Source organism: Aulonocara stuartgranti (assembly GCF_965226115.1).
Source record: "Aulonocara stuartgranti genome assembly, chromosome: 2".
Lineage (NCBI taxonomy): Eukaryota > Metazoa > Chordata > Actinopteri > Cichliformes > Cichlidae > Aulonocara > Aulonocara stuartgranti.
In genome coordinates this window covers 9,289,447-9,314,357 of record NC_138940.1, presented here as the reverse complement: position 1 = coordinate 9,314,357, position 24,911 = coordinate 9,289,447, and the positions used below count along the sequence as shown (strand labels likewise).

At 40.9% G+C, this 24,911-nt stretch overlaps 1 protein-coding gene across 1 annotated transcript; it reads right to left on the bottom strand.

Moving 5' to 3' along the window:
* Positions 1-64: 64 nt before the first annotated feature.
* On the bottom strand, positions 65-21,976 carry tgfbi (transforming growth factor, beta-induced). Its single transcript, XM_082506983.1, has 17 exons — positions 21,728-21,976; positions 18,971-19,069; positions 8,891-8,955; positions 8,633-8,790; positions 8,356-8,520; positions 7,756-7,902; positions 5,962-6,103; positions 5,672-5,884; positions 4,978-5,115; positions 4,741-4,883; positions 2,433-2,569; positions 1,995-2,125; positions 1,489-1,613; positions 1,090-1,192; positions 828-895; positions 633-657; positions 65-540 (listed from the first exon to the last, which is right to left on the bottom strand). The coding sequence occupies exons 1-17, from the start codon at positions 21,838-21,840 to the stop codon at positions 479-481; spliced, it is 2,034 nt and encodes a 677-aa protein (XP_082363109.1). The 5' UTR covers positions 21,841-21,976; the 3' UTR covers positions 65-478.
* Between the last annotated feature and the right edge of the window lie 2,935 nt (positions 21,977-24,911).

The window sequence follows — 24,911 nt, the reverse complement described above, 5'->3', positions numbered from 1 at the left end:
GAGATGTTAGTGCAGACAGATGCGAGGTGAGGCTGAAGGACACATGGTGTCAAACGAGCGGCAGTGTGGTCTCACTTTTCGGTTTTATTTTACAAAAAAAAAAACCACACACACAGAAACCATCAGCTCTATGGTTGCTTCGAGCTCTGACATGCTGCAGAACAACACGAGTACAAAACACACTTTACAAAAGTTCACACTCTGAATTATGGAAGTAAAAACTAGCTGTTATATATATATATATATATATTTTTTTTTTTACAGCGCACAGAAAAAACAACATTGGTTTGATTAAAAATAAAAAAGGAACAATTTTAAAAAGTCTTCACACACATTTCTTCTTTTCCAGACATGAATTACACCAGAAAATCACCTTCAGATCCTCTCATGGCCACGCAGCAGAGGATTTAACACTTGACCTTTGACCCTCTCTAGAGAGCCTCTGCTTTTCTCCTTGTCGTCTTCCCTCTTGGCAGTGTTACTGCCTCCGGCTGATCATCTTGCTGGAGTGACTGTTGAGAACCTTATTGAAGAGATCGTCTGAAGAAACAGAGAATGAAGCAGAGCAGATTCAGATGAGAGTGGCGTGCAGCAGGAACTAAACATATCATGAAGACATTACAAACACTCACCGTTCCTGAAGCCCCTGGAGTCTGCCTGCAAGACACAAAGGAGGGCATTGCAGCCCAAACATGTGATTCAGTAATCAGAGGACAGGTATTACATCAATCTTTCTGATTTCAGGATTTTGGACATTTTGAGGTGCAAAAGTGATATTCAGATTATTTGTGAAAAGGTTTTTTGGCATAAAGAAAGGCCTTTCTCACCCTGGAAGCGGGAATGGCTCTGAGAGGAGCTGCAGGTCCGTCGCTCTGCTCTCTGTCCACCTTTGGAGCTGAAGACACAAAAACGCCAGGTCAGCTTTAAAGGACAGGTCTACATTTGAAAATTGCTTACTTCGCTTCAATTTTATGTATACAGCGCCAAATCACAACATCAGTGGCTGCATGGCGCTTTATATTGTAAGATAGACCCTACAATAATACAACTATCTTATCCATAGTTCGATGTTGTAAACACGGTACTCACGCAGAGGTCTGATGATGCTGTTGACCGCGTGGATAATTCCGTTTGTCGCCATCAGGTCAGCGTCGGCCACGGGGATTTTGTTGACGTAAACCGTGTAGTTACGCTGAGAGACAAAGAAAGGCGTCAGACTCGCTGATTATTCCTAAGAAGACAGCAATACTGTGCAACATCTATGGTCAACACAAATTAAATATGCCTTTAAATGTGAAATAAGATACAAAGTGCTGAATAAAATATTGAAAACAAATATAAAATAGACAAATTAGAGATGAATAATCAAAATATAACAACAACAACAATAATAATAATAATAATAATAATAATAATATCAATAATAATAAACTGTGTATTTAAACAAAAAAGATTTCGACATCTTTTAAATAACGTTTTTGAACCAACCAAGCCCAGCTCTAGCTTCTCCCCCTGCAGAGTTTGGAACCTGGTGTGAGAGGAGACGCCACCGCTCACCAGCATACTCTCCCCCAGGTGATACTTGAGCACACCTGACAGGTGCTGAGGGTCACCTGGACACAGAAACACAAACGGTTCTTACTGTGCGTCTGATCTCATTTCCTTCTTCATGCTAAGCTCTGGTATAAGCCACGACTTGCTTTGCCCCGTGTCAGTAGATGACTGGAATCAGAGCAGAGTCTCTGTATGTCTTTATTAGGGTGGAAGCTGCTGCTGTTTGTGCAGCAGATTAAACAAACAGTTTGTGAACATTCAGCGTGTTCAGTCCAAACAAAGAGCAGAAAATTAGCCCCCCTGAGAAATCTCTACAAACCACCTCTCAGTATAAACTGCTGTAAAGAAAATAGACGCTTTCCACACGTGTGTGGAAACTGTCCATGTGGATTAATTAAGAATGTGAATAAAGAGAAGCTGTGTGGTTGAACAAAACTCACGCATCAGCCTGTTGCGTTCATCCTGCGGCAATTCATTGAAGGCATCGTTGGTGGGAGCGAAGAAGGTGAACACCTTCTGCTGGTTCAGAAGCTCGGTCATACCTGCTGTCTGGATGGCATTGACCAGCGTGCTGAAAACAGCAATAAATGATGTTAGCTCGAATGGCAACTACACAACAACACACTAACACCTCTGCTTCCAGTCATTATGCAACACCAAACTAACAGCTTTATGATAATCTAGGCTAACAGCTGACTCACTTTTTTGGAGCTTCAAACTACAAAAAACCCTTTTTCACTGATCATAGTTTGTGCAGTTGCTGCTCTGTGCCTCTAAGGTGCACTGTAGAGTCATTAAAACTGCCAATAGGTGACAGGGAGTGTTTTTGCTGTACTTTTCCATCAGAGAAACATGATTCAGATGGTACAGATCCTCACATGAAGCGGTCATCGGCCTTCAAGACATCCATGATGTTTCCCATTGGTGGAGTGATTACTTTGTCCACTGTGAACATGGTGGCATAGCGTCCAACCTTGTCATGCGCAGCGATACAGGCGTTCTCGATGCAAAGGTTCTACAAAGAAAAAAAATTGTGTTTAAATACCTAACACTGGGCTTTGGAATCAGAAAAAACGAGTTCTAGTTATTATTATTACTGTTATTATACTGTTTAGATACCACTGCTAGCAAGCCAGAGTGTTTCTGATATATTTGTTGATCTAATATTTGTTGTGGAAACCTGTTAACCTTCACACTGACCATGCTGAGTTTGACCATCTTGATTTTGAAGGTACCCTTCTAGTTATTATTATGTTGCTTAGATTAAAAAACCTGACCAACTAAAGCTTCTTCTCTGTAATGTTTGTTGACTTGCGGAGGAAACCTGACTACAGGCCTGAGGGAATCACAGATGACTAAGAATTTTTTCATGCTACTGTCTCCACATTCTAGAGTCTAGTGTAGGATATTATGTTGGTCTTATCTTTACAATGTAAAGTGTCAAACACAAACCTTAAAACATACTTCACATTAAAATGTAACAATTAATGGTGTAATGTAACTCTGTGGCTAAGTAGACAGGTTTATATCCTCTTTAAATGAGGTAACACACCACACACAGTCCCACAATGGTTAAGTATGGAAAGACTTAACCACTGTGGGATGCAGGAAGCTTGATGTGGTCTGCAGAGTTCATTACCGAGCAGACAACCACCCACAAACCAGACCTGGGACATGTGGAAACGAGCAGAAACACAAACGCCTCACATCCTGTGTCACCAGAGCACAATCAATACTACTGCTAGGACGTATCAATGCGTAAAGCATCAGTGTGAGAGGCAGCTAATCCACTACAAAATCAGTTCATTTTTCGGTCATTCATCGATTATCTGACTTGACTTTTGCAAAGTATGTTTCTGAGAGCCTAAGGAAAAAACTAAAACTGACACATAGAGAGGGGTTAACAAGGGCAGAACAAGGGTCAACGGAGGGGAGAGAAACGGGGACCAAACAAGGGCTAACAGCGTGCAAGGGAGCACACAAGAACCAGCAACGCTAACATGGGGTAAAGGCCAAAGTGACTCAATACAGGGGCGATAGAGGCCAAATAGGTATCAACTTATTAGGTGTAAGCTTGTGAGATTAAAAAGGTTTTTAACGTAGACATAGTTATAACTGACCTTTGGTCAGCAGCCAGCTTGTTCCAAAGAACAAGACCACAGTAGCTGAAAGCACCCTCAGCAGGCTGAGATCTGATTCTGGGAACCGTTAAAAGATCTGCATCTGATTACTTGAGCGGTCTTACTGGGTTAGAGAATCAGCAAGTTGAAGATAGGCCAAAACGTGAGCCTTGAGGAACCCCTGGTTGGATTTTTTTTAACTACTAATCACAGTTTAGGTCTCTGACCTGAACCAATGAAATCATAAAGGCTTTGAATTAAATGTCATGATCAACAGTGTTAAAGTCAATAATGAGATCAAGAAGAACTAAGACAATACAAACAAGGACCAACCAAGTAGAGGGTGCACAACATAAAGTAATCACCCAAAATAGTGACATGGTATGACTAATCTGGCTAGCCTACTCAGCAACTGGTGATGCTGACTGTTCAGCTCCAAACAATCATGGGAAAATAAGCATTTATTGTGTTTCATTTATTACTTCAATAAAGTTCTGTCTGCATGTTTCAAGTTAAAGTTAATAAAGAAAAGAGGTTTTCAAGAGAGATGAAAACCAGCATCTCGTTAGGAGATGGAGGCGGTTTGATTCCTCATGGCAGCAGCAGACGGAGGCAGCAGCTCCATCAGAAGTTGATTCTTCAGCAGCAGCTTCCTGTTCTGACCACAAACAATCACATAAAACAAAACCACATAAAAGAGCAACATCTGCTGTGAACAGCCTCTTGATCCAGCAGAGAACTATCCACACTCAATTCAGCCAAACAGCTGAACAGTTGGCTGTTCTGCATTCAGAATATTTAACTTGTTTCAGGTCCAATTAAACACTCTCATGGCTGTATTTTGACACATGATGAAACAGTACTACTCTGCTTCTTTACCCTGTGAATTCCAAGTACTCCTAACCACATCTGTACACTTCTAGAATTTGTGATTTTTGGCTGTTCAGTCGCCCTAACAGAGAGTTATGGTTAGTAACCACAACTGAGTCTGAGACACAAGGAATCTGAAAAGTGTCTCTAACAAACTGTGGAACAAACCACCAAGTAAAGAAATGTCAGTTCTTACTTTTCTGTAGACAAAGACTCTGAGTTTGAGGCCTCCCAGTGTCTCCAACTCCTGGCCATGGTATAGAGCCTTGGATGACAGCTGCTCCTTCAAGACGTGATTACTCATTAATTTTCTCATGCTGGGAGTCATTGTCATACTTCCTGTTAGACACGTGGAAACAATGGCTGTTCATACCCATTTCTGATTATCCCTACAGGATGGCAGGAAAGGCCTTTTTTGGGGGCCACACGTTACCTTTAAAGGCGTCGTTCAGGGGAGCAAGCATGGTCAGAGCCTCAGACCCGGTCAGGTGGGGGGTTAGACCAGCTTCAACAAACATCCTGGTCGCAGTGGAAACAGATGAACTTTCAGCCAGCTCCAGGAGAGTTTTAGCTGCAAGAGACAAAGAAGTATTAATACTATCTCTGGTACAACTAATAATCCTTTTAGGTAACCCTAACCCTAACCTAAAAATGGTAACTGTAAATTTTCCACCATTGTTCACTTCCAGTGGTACTCAATGTGGACAAATGTGACTTGGTTTATTTTAATATAATTGGTCCCATAGTCACTCGACACCACCATCGGCCCAATCAATTGGTTCAAGGTGTGATTTCATAACACCAAAATTTGATTTGGTTGAATACCACCCAGGTGTAGAGATCCAAGAAGTGGACGGATCTTGTCTCTTAGTCTCAGTGAGGACCCTAAACTTTGAAAGATCTGTAAAAATAATAAACATGAGATTTTTTTTGGATCTCCTGCTAAGACAGAAGCTCTTCCAATGACCTGAAGGTGATAATTCAACTCTGAGTCCATGATTATTCCAAGTGCTTATGTTAAAACCACTACTGAAGGACTATTTTGTGCGGATTCCTTGTGCAGCAATATCTTCCCTATATTGGGTGAAGCATTGTGGTATTAGTAGTATTGTTTGTAGTGCAATTACCTGAGTCAGGAATGAGCAGCTCGCCGATGTAGTGGATGACTCCATTGGTGGCTAGCTGGTCCGTCTTGGTGATGATAGCTTTGCCATTCAGGGTCACGTGTTCTCCATCACAGCCGACCTCCAGCATGGTTCCCTGCAACGTTTCCATTGGTGTTCCTGACACAATCGACTCTGCGCAGTGCATGTTCTTCAGGATGTGGTAGTTGAGCAGGTCTGAGGGGGCATACAAAAGTAATTAAAAATATAAACAGAGCCAGATAGAAGGAGTCAGAGTGTCTTGTGCCAGTCACCTTTTAGAGCTATGGGGTCTCCCAGAATTCTGTTGAGGGTCTCCCGAGGAATCTTCTCGAAGGCGTCGTTGGTGGGAGCGAAGACCGTGTAATGACCCTCGTTCTCCAGCATGGTGGTGAGACCTGCAGCAGCAAAGGCCGTCTGAAACACAGACAATGAGATATACAAGAAAACAGAGACAAGAGTTTAAGCTGCTTATTCCATCAGAACTTACAACTACTACAAGTGTCTGGGGACGTGCAAACCTATTGCTGTAGAAAAGCTAAATGTTCAGGATTTCATAGCTCTCTAATTGTTTTCTGTATGTGACAGATATGGACAGCAGTCACCCAGAATCTGTTACTGTGGAGCATGTGGTTAAAAATGTCTTTTTGACATAAGAAACAACTTCTGTGAAAAAGATTTTTCCCCAGTGTCAACATACCCATGGCCACACTCTAAATTGCCAGACAAAAGGTGGTGGCCAGGGTTCTTCTTCTTCTTTCATGTTTGACGGCAGCTTGCATCGGTGGCCAGGGTTTGAAACAACTAAATGCAAAGAGGGATAACTGGACCGCACCACCACTTCCTGCTGAAGGGTGAATGTGTGTTTTCTTTAATTTACAAATAAAGTAGTTGTACTTCGTGGCTCAAGAGTTGGGAGTTCGCCTTGTAATCGGAAGGTTGCCGGTTTGAGCCCCGGCTTGGACAGTCTCGGTCGTTGTGTCCTTTGGCAAGACACTTCACCCGTTGCCTACTGGTGGTGGTCAGAGGGCCCGGTGGCGCCAGTGTCTGTCAGCCTCGCCTCTGTCAGTGCGCCCCAGGGTGGCTGTGGCTACAATGTAGCTTGCCATCACCAGTGTGTGAATGGGTGGATGACTGGTTGTGTAAAGTGCTTTGGGGTCCTTAGGGACTAGTAAAGCGCTATGCAAATACAGGCTATTTACCATTTACTTAATTAAATGTTTGAGTTTAGTTTAGGGTTTAGTAGTTTTGATTTCCTTCTTTGGTGTTTAGTTTATTAACAAACAAGACTGTACTGCATTGTTTGCTGTTTATGATTGTGTTTTGTTTAGTTACCCCTCGTGTCTCAACGGTCTGATCAGCCATTATATATACCCTCGTGTGTAATTTCATGTGGAGGTCATTTATGTTTGTTTGGGCAGTCATTTGGTTTGTTAAGTTTGCAGTCTTTGCCTGAGTTGAGTTTTGTTTCTTTGACCTCTTTTATGAGCTCAACATTTATGACTTTTGTAAATATAATTTTTGGGTTGGGTTCACAAATGAAAACCCTATTTTTGTAATAATTCCTGTGACTCCTCCTGCTTTTTCAACTCGGTCCATCACAATGTCCCATAGAGGTCTGCAACAGCAACTATGGACTAGCAGGTCCAGTTAATGGGGTAGACCTTAGATTCAGAAGGAGAGTTCATGGGACTTTAGAATTTTTACTGATACTTTACCTTGTGATATATTTTAATGATTTACTGTGATGGAATCAAACTCTTTGTCATTTTATGGTGAAAAATGTTCTTCTTAAACTGCTGAGGTATTTGCCCCTGCTATGTTTCACAGCCTGGTGAAACTCTCTGTGATAGTCATTTTATACCCAGTCATGTTACTAATGAACCTAATTAGCTGGCTGATGTTCCACCAGCTGTTACACAACTTTTACAGTTCCTTTAGCTGTTCATGTAACAACTTCATTTAAATATTTTTAGATAAGCAGGTATTTCTAATTTCGTAGGCTGTTTTAATACAATTTTTTCCAAAGGTTTAAAACAACAAAAGGATTTTAAATTCAATGGACTTACACGCAGAGTCTCCAGGTCGTCATCAATGTCAATGATTGATTGCATGTTGTTGGAGATGGCTGTGATGACGCGGTCAACCACGTGCACGATGCCATTGGTGGCATGTTGGTCAGGTTTGACCAGACGAGCGCAGTTCACAGTCACAATCTGTAGATATAAGAAGAAAATGTATTAATGTGTTGTTACTGCAAATATTTGTGTTACGCCTTTAACAGTTATGTGTATGATCATACATTGATGATCATACATTGATGATCATACACGTGATATGATACCTAATGTAAGATAATAATGATGTTCAGAGCAAGACTGTACATACACCCTCAGTTTTGAGCCTGGAGACAGTCTGGTAAAAAAAAAAAAGTATCCTAACAAGCACTGGAACTGCTGACCAAAGTCCTCTGTGGAGAAGGGAGAGCAATAGCTTAGCTGATCAATACTCAGAACCCTGACTAAAGTCGGTTGTCTCAGCTAATGATTCTTCCTGCGGTGGTTTCACATTAATTACAAATTTCTCTGGTCTATATTCATGTTATCATGACAGCTAAACTTGATTCCTGTGCCAGAGTTACAGGATAACAATAGTATGTCTTCATTCACCCCATTGCTGTAGTGGTGTATATGGACGGGGGCGTCCTGGTACATGGAGGAGAAGGTGGATCCGTGCTTCAGCTCCTCAGAGGTTAGCCGGCGACTGACCATGTGGTAATGAAGAGCATTTAACAGCTCGATATTCACATTGCTCACCAGAGCGTCAAGGATCTCCTGGAAAACGACAACAAACGACACACAATGAGTTAAGCAGGAGAACCATCGCTGATTGCTCCTCACAAAAGGAGCGCGAGGTTGCAGTAAAAGTGTGTGAGTGTGTACTGACTGTTGGCAGAGATTCCCAGGCCTTGTTACTCGGGGCGAAGAAGGTGAAGCTTCCTGGACCTTCGATCTCCTCCCTGAGTTGGGCTCGATCAGAGTACATCTGAGTGGTGGAGGCGCCAACCATGCCCAGAGTGCTGTAGATGTTCACAAGAGGCAGCGCTGCAATGGTGCACATAAACAAACCCAGCTGATGACTCTCTGCAGTAAAATCCCAACAGATGTTTTAAACATATTTAGTGTAAGGGGTGAGAGGTCATACCTGCAGGACAGCCCTTCTCCCCGGGAATCTTCTCATAACCAGGGCAGCACTCATAGGTGATCACCCTGCAGAGAACACATAAAAACACAGGAGAACATGAGGATTCTTGTAGACCTTCTTGTATTCCCTGACGTCAGAGCAGAGGCTTCATGTCAGACTTCATGTTCCTGTTTCTCTATAAAACTCTCTGCCGCATCAGGAGCTCGTAACTTGTCTGTAGGGTTTCTGCTACAGGATACTCATAAATTCCTGTCTGACAGTAATTATGCTAATAAAGTTACGAGCTGCATGAGCAGACCTGAGAGTCTGCAGGTAGTGCAAGTGGTCTTATGAAATGACAAAAAAAGAGCTCCAGTAACCAATCAGCCCTTACCTGACTCAACAAAACCCACCTGTTTGTCCAGGAAAACAACAGCTTCTACAAAGCTGAAGACCCACCTTTGTTTACTGCATCAGTACTTTGCACACTAACCACTAGTTTATCTAAAGAAAAGACAAAAAACTATCTGTATTATGGCTTTAGCTGAATGGAAGACCTACACATCTTTCAGCCTGAGTAAGTCATCAGATGGAAGGAGTTAATATTGTACAACACAAGCTAAAAGGGGAACTCTGAAACCAAAGATGTCTTCAAAAGCAACTTAGACTTTGAGAGAGCTGGATCTGAATCAGAGGCAGCTCAACTCTTTGCTGGATTATGTCAAAGTGCTGAATGAAGGCAAAGTATAAGATAGTGGAATGGCAATATGATAGGAACATCATCCTTCCATGTGTGCCTGTTTGGTGGCTCTTCAGTGTGCCTATGTACAAATGACACCAATCTACCTATTTAAATAAGCATTTGTATGTAGAAGACAAAAGAGAATGGGCACACCCTCTGGATAATCACTGGAAAAGTCGGACCTATTGAGGCCACAATATTAGCCAGAGAAAAATCACGCTGCTGTACTACAGCCAATATCATCCAGTTGGACAGGTGAGCACTGAATTTTGCTGATGACCCTTTTCTGAGCGCCCAAACATGACTCATTTGGACACAGAGTGGATGAGGTGAGTGACATGCTGCCTGCAAATTATGGAAAAGAGAAGAAAAACAGACAAGGAAAGGCTTTGTGTTTCCCTGAGTGTTTTGGATTCACAGTTTGAAGTGTATTCCACCAGAAAAATTATTCTGCATCCAGAGCATTTAATTGCCCTCTGATTTTTTCCAGTTTCTCACTGACTGAAGAGTTTTTCAGTCATGACATGCAGATCATGTTATGTGTGCTAGATTTACATGTCACACATTAGTGGAAGCAGCACATCTACTATTCCTACTCATTGTAAAGCTGTATGTATGGGACTGTTTTTCGTCGCTGCACCAACACATTCGCAGTCTGTCCACAATCTGTTCTTCATGGTGGGCAGAAGGTTCCTCTATGTCTGAAAAACAATTAAAAATAATTGGAATTCGCATTATAAACATAAACTTGTCTGAGAAAGGAGGAAATTAAGAAATGCTTTGGTGACAAGTTTATGGTGTCAGATTGTAGTTTAAAATCTTTTAAAAAATCCAAAAAACACAGTTTATTTTATAAATTATGGTCTGGATGTAAAAAAAAATAAGGAGAAAGAACAGTATGGCTTATGGCTGGGTTACCCTGTGAGTGACAGGGATTAATAATGGATTCTGACTCTGATTACCTAGTGTACCTAGTGGTCACTCTGGGAAGTGCACCCACTGAGCAGGATTTACAAGCAGTAACTGTGGGACCAGGAGGACCTGTGGAGGTCTGTCTGCTGGAAAAATCTCAGAACGTTACTTCAGCTACAGGCACATGTGGGCTGCAATGAAGCGTACAGCCTGAATGGAGCTTTCAGGACTTCCTGTTGAGATTTCCATAATAAATGTGGCTCCGCCGTCTGGGCTCATAAAGCTCATTTCCTCAGAGAGGAGAAGAATCTGCAACCAGACTAGACGTCTGAGAGGAAACCTGCACCCACTGCCAGGAAAAACACTAAAACCAGGGCAGGAGCCCCCATCCAGCTCCTCACTTCCTGTCCACTACAAAATAAAAGGTCATTATGAAGAGAAAAGTGGCAACTCGACTGCAGTTTGAATAGTTCTGGACATGAACATTACTAGTTTCAGTTTAACCGGCAGCTTGAGGGTGATTAAGACTTAACCAAAGCAGATTTGAACTATTATGTCACTGCAAAGGTAGTGAAGAAGACTGCATACCCATAATAGTCAGTGTCTTTTAAACTGAGAGCAAATGAACATAATTCAGCGGGGGAAAAAAATCAACCGTTGGCTCAACAACCTTCACTAAAAAAGCTTCTCAGCTCTGACAAATACTTTGATTACATGTATGACAGAGTAATTCTTCATTTATTTGAATGTCGTCTTCAAAGACTGTTTTATAAAAGACAGAATCAAAACTGAAGAAAACTTCTTGGTCAGTCTGTTTATCGAGCAGTTTGCTGGGGTTGAATTCCAGAGGGACATAACAATGACACACAGTGACAGTGACAATACTATCATTATGAAAGCTCTAGCTACATGTATTAGAAATACGTTGGAAATAACAGTGGGCCAAAGATTAAGTCTTGAGTCTTGAACACCGTAGTTAGAATGTAGAAGGTGGAGAGCAGATTAGCTGAGGTGAAGCCTAGCAGACAGCCAGCAGCTACAACCACCTGTGTCGCTTTAATATTTAATATTTATCCTGCATGTATAAGCCAACCTCTTTGTGTCAGCCTGCCTCTATGTTGCATGACATGGGAACTTTTTAATTTGCAGCTGGAGATAAATCGTTGATTGATCAGTCTGCCAGCAGTTGAATTCTTCTATAAAAATCAATTTCCTAAACTTCCTCCTGTGTCAGCTCCTCCACTATGTCCTCTCTCTGAGACGTTCTGAGTCTATAAACATCAGATGTGTATTTTCTTCAGCTTTACGAGTCAACAATTGTTGGAAGGTTGACTGGCAAATTTATTAAATATATAAATTTTCCTGATGGGAAGAGTCCCCTGATGGAGGAATCTCATTATGAATTTCTGAGTTTCTTGTGTTTGTTTTAACAGAGCGATTAGTGGACGAATCTTTCAGTGAAGCCAGGACCACCAACCAGTCACTGCTCCATATTAACACTTAAACCGTCTGCGGACAGAGGTCTTATTTCTGCTCTCAGGTCCTCTATAATAAAGTTTAACGTCGACAAAGAGAAAAAGGAAGCTCCCAAAGCTCCCGCAGCCTTCATCACATAAGTGCAAACATGTGAAGAGCAGCTACTGATGGTGTGTGTGTTAATGTGCGCAAACACACACTGGACTGATTATCAAAGCAGATGGAAACTCAGGTCCCTTTTGTTCTCCACATAAGTAAAGATGGCTGCTGTGGATTTATGACAAAACAAACAGAGCAAGGTTGCAGTAATTCTGCCGCCGGGATCGAGCTGCTCGATGAAAACCTTAAAAAAGAAATGCTTTCACATCAGTCAGCAGCACGTCATCCTTCAGATTGTCAGAGGAAGCTTCAAACATGAAACTGCCAGCCATGAAAAGCCTGAGAAAAGTTTCATCAGGGATTAAAAGTCATTTCCAGAATGTAAAAACAAGGTGGACACGTACAAATTTTGTCTTTGAGAAACTTTTATTAACTAAAGCTGATGAATTAAAGTTAGACACCACAGTGAGGCAATTAAGGGACGAGTTACACAAGCTTGGTTATTGTGAACGTGTGCTAGTTAATTCTAAATGAAATGCCCTTTATTTAACAAAAATGCCTGTTAATGATCTAGATTTTTTTTCTACAAAATTAATACTTTTACACAATATTTAAGAGCCAGAAATCTAATCTTCTGACCGAATTCTGTGTCATATACACCGCACAGGTGCAAGATCACTGATTTTATTAACATCTCAATAAAAACTCTGAATAAGTCAGTCATGACAAGCTAACAGCTAACAGTTTAAATCCAGACTCTACAAACCACATCACACATTCCCAATAATCAAAGTCTAAACATAACACAGCTCAAATCATAGTCAAGCGTTCCAAACTTCATGTGTACATCAGTGTGTACCGCTATATGCCTTATTATGTGGGCAAAAAGGACAGAAAGTTCAGTTTTATTTTGCATTTTACAAATAAAGGATTTGAAAATTATACTAAATTGCTTCTAAAAAATCTTGTAGCTCTAAAAACTACCAAAGCTCTCAGAGGTTTCAAAGCTAGAAGTGAGCTTGAACCTTTGAAGCTCTGAAAGCTAGTGGAGCCCTTGAAGGTGTCTGAGCTGTCAGAGTGATCAACGCTCTCAGAGCTCTTAAAGTTCTTGGACCTCTAACAGCTACCAGAGGTCTCAAGTCTTTGAAGTTCTCAAAACTTGTGGAGCTCTGGAAGCTACCAAAGGCTACAAGGATCTGGAAAGTCCTCAAAGCTCTCAGATTTCATAATAATTATCAAGACTAGGTTGGGTAGCAAAAGATCAGCGAATAACTTTGGACACCAGACCTCTGTGCACTATTATAAAAAGTTCTGACACATAAGAAATCACAGCAAGAAGATCAAAGGGACAAAAGTAATGTAACAGTGATAAAGATATGTAGACCAGAGTGAAATCCCCCCATCAGATCTCACCCAGCTGCTGAGCTTTAAACATCTCCAGGCTACATCTCTGACCTTTGAGCCATGTTTTAGCAGTTGTAGGCTGACACAAAGTCTCTTCTCGCAGTTTGACTCCAAACCTTTAACGCATTTTGCTTTTGTTGTTTTAGCTCCTAAACTGTGGAATGAATGAACTCTCACAATCTGCACAGCTGCCTCCTTCAGTTGAAAACCTGTTGACTTGGATAGTTTTACCTCCTTTAACTGCATATTTAGATCTTTTGTTCTTTATAACATAAATAAGATGGTTACTTCAGTGCTGTTATTGTAAGTATTATTATTATTATTAGCAGTATTACTTAGGGTTAAAGAAACAGATGTGGCATTAGTGTCTGACAGACAGAGGGTACTTTGAGGACCCGGGGTTCAGAGGGGGGTTGTAGTGAATTACGATGGGAGTTATGAGTCTTCCTTCTGCTGACCTCTAACCTCCGGATCCTCCTCCACAGAAACCCACGGGTCCAAAGCCGCAGAGACAAAGACATGACTGTTAGACTCAAAATGCCCCACCAGTGTAAATCCAACTAAACTGTCAGAGATAAGAGCTCAGTGTTTCCACACCCACACTGTGGGTGTTGTAAGATTTGTGTGCATGGGGCGTCAGGGTCCTCCAGCAACTTCACTTCCTACAAATGTCCACAGAAAGTCTCACTTCCTCTTTCTGTCCTATTTGCTGCCAGCTGAAAGAATCTGTTTGTGAGAAACATTCAGGCTGAACTGTGAGCTGCGTCAAGGCTGTGTCCAACATCCTGACTGGACACATTCAGGACAGGAAATGCACAAACACACAGGACGAGCCTCACAAATGCATGAATAAATACACAGAGTAAGCAGGAGAGATGAAAACAGTATGAGACAGAAAGAGGTGGCGGACAGGAGGAGGATCATCTTCAGATACAAGACGGGAGAAGAAAATAGTGGAGCAGGCTGAGAGATGAAGAAGATGAGGGAACAGAAACTAACTAAGAAGAATTACAGTAGAAGAAAGAAGAAGTAAATGAAACATTGCAAACAAAGTTATGAATCATTTCTTATGCTGTCTGTTAAACTGCTGAAGCGGACATTTCCATAAGTTTGCCTCATGATAAATCTGTGACAGAAACACCAACGCCTTCGGTTTGAATTCACCACGCACCAATAACCGATCAGCTGATACTAGACTGTGGCAAATAAAAAGACATTAACCAGAGACAGGGCTGATATTTAGCTCTTCTATCTGGCTTGCTGAATATTAAAAATTAGAGCGACAAAGACCAAAAAGGTTTTAAAATTGTTATTTTTATCATCATCTGTGTAAATCCAGACTAAATGCTCCAATAATTCTAACATGTGAAGCATTCCTCGTCCAGAGCTCATGGAGAGATGATGGATGGAAGAGTCACCCAAGACACCAAGATTCAGGTTCCATTTAAAAATAAAAGTAGATGTCCGAATTAATATTTTTAGACTCCGATTTAAGAACTCGCGTTATAACGTGAGTTCAGGGATGCCACGATCTGCTGATCTAATTTAAAGAATCTCCCCAAATATGGAATAAATAAAGTATTTCTCATTGATAATTGATCTGAGCCCACACGAGCTGATGACTTAGCTGATACCCTTCCACAAATCCACTTTTTCATCTATTTTGATTTTAAACACTTCACACACACTTACTATGCCTCTGCAAGCTGTTTTGCAACCCTCTTTTCTTGTTTCAGCGTCATATCTGCTGTCACTGACGCCTGCTCTGATCTGTGAGAGGCTCTTTGTGCTACACACGGAAAGGTGGGGCGGTCCCAGAGCAGAGTTTTACCAGTAAATCTAAACGACTGCAGATATAAATCTCCTCTGACTGCTCCTTTGTGGTGCTACTTTAACCCTGTCTGGGTTCAAATAGACGCTTTTACAACATTAACCACATACCTTCTGACTTTGTGTACTCTGTTTTGGTGGTAGTTTTTCTTTTTCTTTTGTATTTTGTTGATTTTTTTTTGTCTCAGTTTAGTTTTTCCCGTCGAGAAATCTTCATTTCTCCACAACATCCATCACCTTCCTCTTACATATTGGACCAAAGCTGAGTTTAAAGTGGCAGCAAACAAACAAACTGCTGGCACATTTTGAAGGCATGAATGCATTCACACTGACAGTGGGTGTTTGTGTTTGGTAAAATGTGCTGTCAGAGGCTTGACAAGTTGCAAATGTTCAGATTTAAAAATCAACACTGATATTCATGTTTGAGTTTGTTAGAAAAAGAGAAGCTAATAAAGTCTGGGGAAAGCTTGAGTGGACTGAATAAATGTGGTTAAACAGCCTTTAAATCATATTTAGTTTCATGTGTCCAGCTGATTACTGCTTTGCTAAACTGGCTACTGGATATAACTCAGAGTTTAGTTTTTCTGAGTGAGATTTAATGCCTGTAGTGATGAATGTTATGTAGATTAATCAGGAGAAAAGCTGTTGTTATCACTGCAGAGGCTTCAAGTCCAAATCCCTGTTTATGTGTTCTGTCATTTTGATTCAGCATTTGCAACTGCTGCTTCATAAGTAAACTGTATCACTGTGTTCCTGTTAAACAGTGTTGTCTGTATAAACACATGCATGAAAAATAAGCCTCCTGTCTTTTAAATCTTCCTCACCCACCGTCACCTTCCTCATGTTCACAGCTCTGCAGGGACACTCCGCAGCCAGCTGCGTTTCACTCAAGAATGTGCCCATAGAAAGAGTCTGGGAGGATTTTAGGATTTAGCAGCACGTTTCCTCTGCAGCGCCTTCCAAACACATACCAAGCAGAAATCCGGATTTAAAATAAAAATCAAATGCGGCGTTTAATGTTCAGAAAGGTTTTTCCTCTTTGGGCTGAAGATGGAGGTGGGAAGTAAATGCAGACAGTAAATTTCAGTGGTTTACAGTCAGAGACACACACCCACATTATTAATGAGGCAGCAGAGGCCAGCTGTGCTGCAGATCTCATGAGCTGGACAGGATTAAAGCAGAGTGCTGTGTCTGTCTATTCCTGTGAGGACGAGTTTCAGTTTTAGACTTTAGGGCTTTCTGGCCCTCACTTTAGAACTGTTCACACTTGGGCTCAGGTTTAGCTTTAGGCCAAATGAGATGAGTTCTCACAAAAGCAGGTGTAAAAAAGCAGTCTGTTTCTCGGCACTCATGGAGCTCAAATGGGAAAAATCAGCTCTTAAGTGAAGTTGGTTTTAATCCAAGTGTTTGTGGATGGTTCTGGAATGACTTGTCTGACTGGCCAACTTGACCTCGTGACAAAAAAAGCCAAGAAAATCAACAGTATTTGATTTTTCCACTCCCAAATTTCCTCTCAAACTTTATGTGCATTCTCTTGTGTTCCTAATGTTCAGATGATGTGCATGAGGTCTTTCCTGTTTGTGGATGCTTTTCACCTGACAGACTTGTTTATTATACTGCCTGATTTCCAGTGTATGACCTCAACTTTGATCAAAGACTTGGATTTGATAGACACTTACAGCAACAGCAACAACAAAAAGGCTTTCACTTTATGTACATGGATGCATTAATAGAGATGAGTTTATTAAGAACAAACTGGTTTCTGTCATTTTGAGGTTTAGATTAAGTCTTGTAGTTTAGCTGCTGTTTAAGGTTTTAGTCACTTTTAAGGACTTTTGTGGTTTGAGGATTTGGGCTTTGTATTCCTGGGTTAAGTAATATTTCCTTCTTTTTGTTTAGGTTATTCTTTCTTCCCCAAGTCTTTATCTTCTTTAAATGATAAGCGGACAGTTCTTATATAGCACTTTTCTACACTACCTGAGCACTCAGAGCACTTTATACTACTTGGCTCATTCACCAATCACTTTTTAAAAAGAAAAATATAAGTGCTTTCTATCTAACATTCACACTTCAGTGGATGCAATAGACCAACTTGGGGATATTTGACATGCAGACTGGAGGACTGAACCACTAACTTTAGTACATCACTCTACCTCTACCTCCTGAGCTACAGCCACATAGAGGCACTTCTTTTATTTTTAAAGTATCTCTCATGTCTTGTATTCAGTTTTACTTCCCTCGTGTGTTTGTTTTGATTAGTTTCAGCTGTTTCTTGTTGCCCACCTGTTTCTCTTATCTTGACTGTTGTCAGTGACTATGAGTGTATATATAGCCTCAGTTTCTTTTATCAGGGTGTCTGTGATCTAAAACTGGTACCAAATACAGATGGAACTTAGTTTATGTCATTGTCAGAGCAGAACAAAAAATAAAAAAGGTATATGTGGGCATGTTTTGGCAGATTTGGACAGAAATGGCTACCACAGCAGGTAGCTCCACGTTTGATTTGGTAGAGTTATGCACTGGATGCCCTTCCTAATGCAACCCCACAGCGTCTTGCCATTCACCTGGGAGGGATCTTTTGTTTATCAAGTGAATGTGTAGAGACTAGCCTTACGTTAAAAGTCTTGTTATGATCATATTCCTATGCTCTGTAAAATAAAGCTAAGTGAAGAGGACTTTGTTTTCCTATTCTGGACCACAGTGTGATTCATAGGCAGGTATCTGGATTCACTCTTAGGACACTGGATGCTGTTTATCATTCTGCCTTCTGGTTTATTACTGGCAATGGTTACAGCCATCATCGCTGCAGCTTACATGGAAACACTGGATGTGCTCTGCAGTCCTTACGAAATAATATAAACATTTTACTGTTTATAAGGCTGGAAGCTTCAGTTTCACATCTACTTTGTCCTTGCGTCGTATCCTTATGTGACTTTAAACTGGCATGACTGTAATTCAGAGCTACCCTCATTGCAGTTTAAATAATTTTCAGAAACTCTCTGGACGACTTTACAAGCTAAACTCACTTTTCAAAGGATGAATAAGTGTTTTTAATAAATTAAAAACTTGCTTTATATACTTTGAAGAACATCATTACCGCAGTTTGGGGACTGAGTTCTGTGTTTCAACCTTATTTGATCTGAAATGAAGCTTTAGGTAGGAAACACTGAAGGAATTCAGACTTGACTTGGACTTAAATTAATGACTCGGACTCTAACTCGAGAGACTTTAGACTTAGACTTGAGGACTCCAAAGGAAGTGAAATATATCAGAAAAGTCAATGTATATGTTTGCACGTGTCCTTTAAATGAACTCATGAGACTGGGAGTGGAGTCTCAGCCTCAGATGTAAACTGACTCTGAAGTTTGTGCTTCGCTCTTTTTATTCTGAGGTTATGTAAGAGGCAAGTACACCTAGGGAGAAGGACATTTCTCTGTCATCTGAATACAAACTCTCTCTTTTTAGCAGAACTAAAGTCAAACTAACAGATTGGGGTGAAATCAAATACAAAAATCAACTCAGAACCACAGTTGTAACCAAAAGTGAGAAGCAGTCGACCTGTGCTCTGCTTCTTAAGGAAAACTAAGAATGTATTTAAAATGGTAAATATGGCAAAAAGTGCAGTCGGTGGGACTTACGTGGGTTTGCCACAGATCTTGCGGTGGTACCACTGTTTGCAGTTGGTGAAATATTTCTTGCTGGTGCCTTTAATCTGTTGCATGGCGCAAACATTGGGTCTGAAACAGAAGAGAGACAAAGAGGAAAATTTTTATTTTAATTCAAATGTTTATACTTATTAACCACTTTCATTTACAACATACAGAGACAGTCGGCTTAAGTAAACCGCTAATCCTGAGCGTGAGAGCAGAGACACGTAGAAGCTCTGTTAAAAGTCTAAATCAAAGTATTTGAGTCATCAATTCATAAACTGAAACAGACTGACAGCCATAGGTTTCACAAATGATAAACTGGGACTGTCAAAAATTCAGTTCATACCAACTCTGGTAAACATAATTATCCCCAATTAAGAAAAACACTCAAACTCACTCAAGCACAATGTTGTGATCTCAGTCGGCATGCATATCGTTTCATTGTGTGTTGTTCTGTCTGCATAGGGATAAATATTAAGACGAACCACACCACACAATTTAGAGCCTAAGCTAATTTGCACTGGCTGTCTCCCGAGGCGTCTGTGCAAAACACACACACGCATGACTAATAAGCAAAACAATCTATACCATAAATCATCCACAAAGAAATCCCAAACTCAGAACATAAAGGACAAACAGAGCAGTAAAATACATGAAAGAGCAGATCGTTCATGGCTGCAGGGCTGATCCCTCTGCAACAACCGTCAAAATGATTAAAATGATCTCAGTTTGAGTTCTGCAGGTTAGGAATTTGTCACGTTGTTGACCCGAATTGAAAAAGCTGTTTATCCAAATGAGGATTTACGTAATGGCACCTTACAGTTCCCACTAGCTGACCCATGTGATTATATCCATCGAGGAGCCAGAAGGAGAAGGCAGGAGGAGGAGGAGGTCTGATATTAGGTAATTCTGTGCGGAAACCAAGTAAGCAACCGTTTTCTGAAGTGTTGTTTCTAGTTTGGTAACTAAGAAAATGTTGTCTGCCCTTCTTCCCTTCCAGCCTGGGCTCACAGCCAGATGTGAAGTATTTAGGAAAATGCATTTGTCCTTGTACATGAACACAGTTTACATCGCTTTTTTCAATTCCAGTCAGGGTGACAGTGAAACCGGGAGTTTTTTCCTCTGAGAACTTTTCTATGATCGTTTTGTAAACCTATTATAGCTGTTAAAAAAAAAACAAAAAACAGAACACGTGAAGAAAAACTTTTTTCTAAAAGTTGAGGTCATTAAAGTTGATGGAAACTAAACTTAAAAGTGAAACTGCCGTCGTTTATAAAGGTTTTGGCACTGGTTTTTGTCAAATGGTCGATGACTGATTGCTGGAGCTCTTTCTCTAACATCGTAGGGTCTTCAGCTTAGGTATAGAAATTAACTTAAATTGAACATGAAGAGTTATGGCAGATTATATCAACCAGTACAGAGTACAAGCCGGATCACTGTAACACCCTCACACGCTGACTCTCGGCTTACACTCACACAGACTCGCTCAGGCTGGCACTGGTTTCCTGTCTGTGAAGGAAATCCAGCTGTTTAAACCCTGACACCCCCCCCCCCCCCCCCCCCCCCCAAACCATGGATATTTAATATCGTACTGCAGTACACAAAGAAGAATTCAGATCCTTCGCTTAAGAAACAAGAAACCGTGTCACTCCAGTGAGAGATGAAAATTACCACCACACCTGGCACGAATTGAAACCCTGGATTCAGATGGATATCTGGAGCTGGGCTAGTTTTTTCATATTTTCTTCAGAAGAACCAGGATGTCTCCCTTTTTGTGTGTATATTTCAGTTGTATTTGTATGAAGTGTGAAGATATGACAACAAATATTCAATTATGTCACATCCCACAACAGTGAAGAATGACTAGATGTGGACTGACTCGAAACATTAATCACCTGAGTTGGCCAGAGCTCCACCTCTAACAAAAACCCATCAAGTGAATCCATCCAGAACTTTAAAGGCAGTCCTGCTAACAAACAGACACATTGAACCAATCACATGAGGAGATGATGCTCAAAAAGTCAGCGACTTCCTTCCGACTATTTCTAAAATTATTTTTTTTAATTGTCCTTTTATCATCTCTGATCATTTAATAGTTGCTTTATTGATTTTCAATTCTCCAGTTGTGCTTTGGAGGAGTGCATTATACGCTTTGAGATCATGAGGAAAACGTGAAGTGGTAGTTCTTGAATAAACTTGATCACAACCATTGTCCAAATATGGAGATACGCGCTTTTCCCTGCACAGTGAGGCCATAAGAAACAACCGTCAGACAGATGTGAGTAAAATGAATATTTTAGCTGAGGTGTAGTGCAGAAAAAAGCTGCACAACACGAACTAGATTAAAAATCAGCAGAACATCTGTTTTTCATTTGCAGCAAATAAGTATATTCATGACGAATCAATCAATAAAATTCAGTCACTTTCTAGTAGTCGCCCTTAGAAGGAATCTTTTTATTTCTCCAGTAAAAATATTCGATACACGTCATGTTCCTGCGTAATGAAGTACTTTTATTTTCATACTTTGTTTCCAAACCGGGACTTTTATTTCTTTATTAAAGCTGAAGTTTTAGTACATTTAGTGTAGTGACTAAAGGACCAGAGTACTGACACTCCCGCAGATTATCGATCACTCTCTGATCATTTCTATTGATCAGCTCAGTAGTAGTTGAGGTTCAGTCGGGCAGGACCAGGCTCGGCTCGGGTCACTTAGATTCAGGAGAGAAAAAAAGAAAAAAACCTCACCCATGCGTCCGGCCTCTGATCCGGCTGTGCTGCAGGACCGCCTGGAACGGAGACCGGGCCACACACGCGGTCAGAACCAGGGCAAGACCCAGGGCCAGCGCGCACACATTCATCTTCACTTTCTGGAGGTAAAACCTGCTGCTGGTGCTTCTTCTTCTCTTTCTTCCTGTGCTTTTTCCTCCTTCCCTCTCTGCAGCCCTCGGTCCCTACAGGGACCAGGACAGTCCGGCTTTATACACCGAAGAAAGAGGAGGAGTGGCGAGGAGGATGGGGAGGGGCGCACCAGAGCAGAGCTGGGAGAATCCTTTGTTGCAGAGAAGTACTAGTACAATTGTGTAAAATACTCCCCGGCAAGTTGAAGTTTTTAAGAGTACCCTGCAGTAACATGAGACTACTGCTTTGAATTCACGAGTCACCGATGATGATCGATATATTATTGGTTTATGTGTAGATTGTTCTTCACGAGTCGATCAAATATTTCTCTTTTATCTGGTGCGAATCCCTTACTTTGATCACGTTATATTGTCAGAATAAGTCATTATTTTATTAATTTCATTTAATTATATATACCAACAACCATTGATCCATCCGTTTTCTCAACCGCTCATCCATCCAGTTGAGAGTGGTGGTGTTTTCATGGGTGGGTGGGGGGCTGGAGCCAATCCCAGCTGTCACAGGGGAGAGGCGGGGTACACCCTGGATCACAGCTCTAACACAGAAAACAGACAACCATTCACACTCACATTCACAACTGTTTCTGGCCTATGGGAAAACGCAAGAGTACTCTGAAGAAACCCACGCAGACACGGGGAGAACACGCAAGCTCCACACAGAAAGTTAGTCTGTGTTTTGTCACTGAATTTTGAGATTTTTCAGTTATTATCTCGTGCAAACCAGACATTATCCCATGTGAATGAGTTCTCCTGTGCAAAGAACACATTTCGCGCAAGCGGAGTCACCTTCGTTATTGTCGTATGCAAATGAGCTGTCTCGTGCAAATCAGTCACTGTCTCGCGCAAATGAGTTAATAATATGAACAAAGTTAATGACTTGTTATGATATAATAATTGGTTTGCATGGTCTTTTCTTGTGAAAGAGTTGTTATCTTGTATAGATAACGGTGTTTTTGCTACGCTTGCCACAATTTATAATTCTTTCACATGGACATAATTTGCTGTAACACACTGCCTGTCTATGAATTTCATTGTATGGCCTTCAGGTAAAACTAAAACTTGACCCGCTGAGCTCTGGGGGCTGCACGCAACTACTTAGTGGTTTTATAATGCATGAGATGTTTTACTGTTCCAGTAAGATAAAAAAAAAAAAAGTCACCTTATGAGATCTCAGGGGCTCCACAGATTTGTAAAAACTGAAAATATGGTCGAATAAATTCTGAAATCCCAAATAAAATATGTGAGGATGAAATCAGTTTCACGTTTTTGCTTCACGTGTGTTTCCTTTTTTCCCTTTCAGACCCTGAAGTAATTTTGAGTGTTTCCACTGCATGGTTTGATGGTTCAGGTCACTAAGGTTCACAAAAAAAGGGATTATTTAAAATGAAGATGATGATATGAGATTTGCATATGATCTCATTGCCCTCCATCTCTCTCGGGCATTAAACAGCTGCAGCTCAGATTTGTCTTCTGACATTACTTCATACAGATGACATGATTTTTCTCCTCACATCAGCTCCTGAAACTCCTACAGTCGGCCCACGTGTTCTCTGTGAACTGAGGCAGGGCTGAAGTTTTTCCATCTGTGTTCATCGTGATGGTGATGACACCGACGAATATCTCACACAGTCAGGGGTGGTTTTAACAAAGAAAAAAAATCTGTGTTTGAAACACGCACTAAAAGCCAAAAAGGCTGCTAGGAACTTTAATTTAATTTAATTTTCATCTCGTGTGCTGAAGTAAATGAATAGGAATGGACACCCCATCACCTTTTCCATCTCCCTTATATTTACTAAATCATACATAGAAACATCAGTATCCAGTAAAGATTCGAGATTATGGTGGCCACAGAAGATCTGCTGACATGAAGTTATTCACTTTGCCCTTTTCCTCTCATCTAAAAAGAACAAAAAACATACACATTCACTGACTACTTTATTAGGTACAGCTGTTGAAGTGTTTACTAACGTAAATATCTAATCAGCCACTCAGCCAACCACTTGGCAGTATCCAATGCCTTTAGGCATGTACATGGTCAGGATAAACAGTTAATGTTCAAACCAAACATCAGAATGTGGACAAAATGTGATTTAAGTGATATTTAATGTGGCATGGTTGTTTTTGAAAGACTGGCTGATCTGAGTATTTCAGAAACTGCTAAAATAATTTTCCAGAGCAACTATCTATAAGGTTTACAGAGAATCTGAAAAAGAGAAAATATACAGTGAGAAGCAGTTTTCTGAGAAGAAGTGTCTTATTGATGCCAGAGGTCAGAGGACGGGCTGATTCAAGCAAGGCAACAGTAACCACTAATAAGTAAATAACAATTCATTCCAACCAAGGTATGCAGAAGAGCATCTCTGAATACACAATATCTCGACGCACATGGACAGCAGCAGAAGATCACAGCGAGTGCAATTCCTGATGGCTAGGAACAGGAAACAGGCCAATGAGGCTCAGTTTCTGCTGGAACGTTCAGGATTTGAAATCATGGATCAGCGGTTCAGGCTAGAGCTGGTTGTGTGATGATGTGGGGGATGTTGTCCTTTAGACTTTACCAACTGAGGATTGTTTAAACACTACTCCTCATCCAGCTGTTTAGAACCACAGTGTAGCCATTGTCTGACAGCTGCTTCCAGCAGGATGACGCACCATGTCACAAAGCTCAGATTATCTTAGACTGGTGTGTTGAACATGACGACGAGTTCACTGTACTCAAACTTCCTCCACAATCACCAGATCTCTGTCCAACAGAGCACCTTTGGATGAGCAGCCTACAAATCTGCAGCAACTGTGTGATGCTGTCGTGTCAACTTTTACATGTAAAAAGTCAAGTTTAGGTCTGAAGGCAAAAGAGGATTCCACCTGGCACTGATAAAGTGTACCTAATAAAGTGTCTGGTGTTTTATTTATGCATGTGTCAATAAAATTAAAGAATAGATGATTCTCTGCTGGACAGATGTGCAGTATTATACAGAATTAGTGGATGTGAAATGATTTCCTGTATCTGT

Bases quoted from the DNA above. Each gene is read 5' to 3' on its own strand.
- tgfbi (XM_082506983.1), bottom strand. From the start codon at position 21,840: ATGAATGTGTGCGCGCTGGCCCTGGGTCTTGCCCTGGTTCTGACCGCG. The intron at 8,521-8,632 runs GTCAGTACACAC...GTCGTTTTCCAG, and splicing joins CCTGGGAATCTCTGCCAACA to GAGATCCTTGACGCTCTGGT. The intron at 541-632 runs GTGAGTGTTTGT...CTGTTTCTTCAG, and splicing joins CTCCAGGGGCTTCAGGAACG to ACGATCTCTTCAATAAGGTT.